General features: G+C 65.1%; 1 protein-coding gene across 1 annotated transcript; it reads left to right on the top strand.

The window, feature by feature from the left end:
• Positions 1-701: 701 nt before the first annotated feature.
• Positions 702-1,224, top strand: EMIHUDRAFT_258736 (hypothetical protein; the record flags this gene model as incomplete). Its single annotated transcript, XM_005759201.1, has 1 exon — positions 702-1,224. A coding segment is annotated over one exon (523 nt), but the record flags the coding sequence as incomplete, so codon positions are not given.
• Positions 1,225-1,288: the final 64 nt, after the last annotated feature.

Genomic DNA, 1,288 nt, shown 5'->3' with positions numbered 1-1,288 from the left:
CCATCTCTCCCCCAGCAGCTTAGCAGTTCCTCGAGGCCGAACAGGTAGACCCTCCCTGATCGCTAAGCTACCACAGGGGACGGCCAGGTAGTAGACGTCGTCCGCCGCCGCCTCCGCCACCCGCGTGCCTCCGCCCCGCTCAGCAAAAAATCAGCATTGTATCAGGAGGTGCCAAAGACGCAGCATCTCCATGAGGTGAGCGTCGTGCGTTTTGCCGCCGCGTGCCGCCGCTGCGCCGACTGGCTCCCGGTTCGAGTCGTCCTTCGCGGAGCGAACGCGGCGACACGTGGCGCACGTCGCGCGCGTGTGCGCCTGCGACAAGACGAGACGAGACGAGAAGAGAAGGAGAAGTAGGCGGTTGATGCTTTTGCTGCCGCGGCCGCGCCGCGAGCTCGCGTCTTTTGGCGCCGACGACGCGACGCGCCCCGCTGCGTGAGATGGCGCCGCCGCGGGGTCGGCGCCGCGATCAGCTGCGCGCCAGCGGCGAGCGGCGCAGCGCGGCCACCATGCGGCGCGAATGTCGTTACAACTTGATCTTCAGGCTGACAGATTTTTTTAAAAAATAAAAAGCCGGCGCCCCCATGATGCCTGCGGCTCGCTTTTCTCCGCTGCGCCGCCGCTGCGCCCTCGGTGTCTAAGGTCCGACAGGTTCGGCACCGGCACCGCCTCAGGGTGGTCGCACTGAGGGTGGTCGCACCTGCATGGACCTGCTCGACGAAGCTGACGAGTGGAGCCTGTTATTGAGTTTCTCGCAGGCTCTGGCCACCGCTGCCATTGCCATTGTCGGCGCACTTCACACCGCTGCGCAGCGCCGCGAGCAGGCGTTGGCGCAGCGGCGCAGCCTCATCCGCGAGGCGAGCGGCGAGGCGGACTTGTGCTTTGCTCAGGACTTCTTTGTGTGCCGAATGTACCGCGACAGTGATGGCGTCCACGTGCTTCAAGAGGGCGACTTTGCTTCCATCCTCAACGCAAAGGTCCTCTTCCCGCCGACGGTGTGGCACCGCGCGGCTCGCTCCAAACTCATGATTTTCCTCGAGTCGATCCGCCCGAGTGCGCACTTGCTTGGAGGTGGTGGTCCGGTCGACTGCCTCGCCGGGCCGTACGACCCGTGCGTGGCGAGGGTCCGCCTGGCGATGCAAGCGATGGCGACATTCTGGTCGCCGCAGCCGCCGCTCAAGTCACCCTGCACCGATGCGCACCGCAATTTCATACGTGACAGCTACGGTGGCGGAGAAGAATGGGAGCTAGTCCTTGCGATGCTGCACCATATTCGGCTGAGCGGGCGCCT

Source organism: Emiliania huxleyi (assembly GCF_000372725.1).
Source record: "Emiliania huxleyi CCMP1516 unplaced genomic scaffold EMIHUscaffold_8089, whole genome shotgun sequence".
NCBI lineage: Eukaryota > Haptophyta > Isochrysidales > Noelaerhabdaceae > Emiliania > Emiliania huxleyi.
The sequence above is the reverse complement of the archived record's forward strand: the minus strand, read 5'-3'. Positions and strand labels throughout refer to the sequence as shown.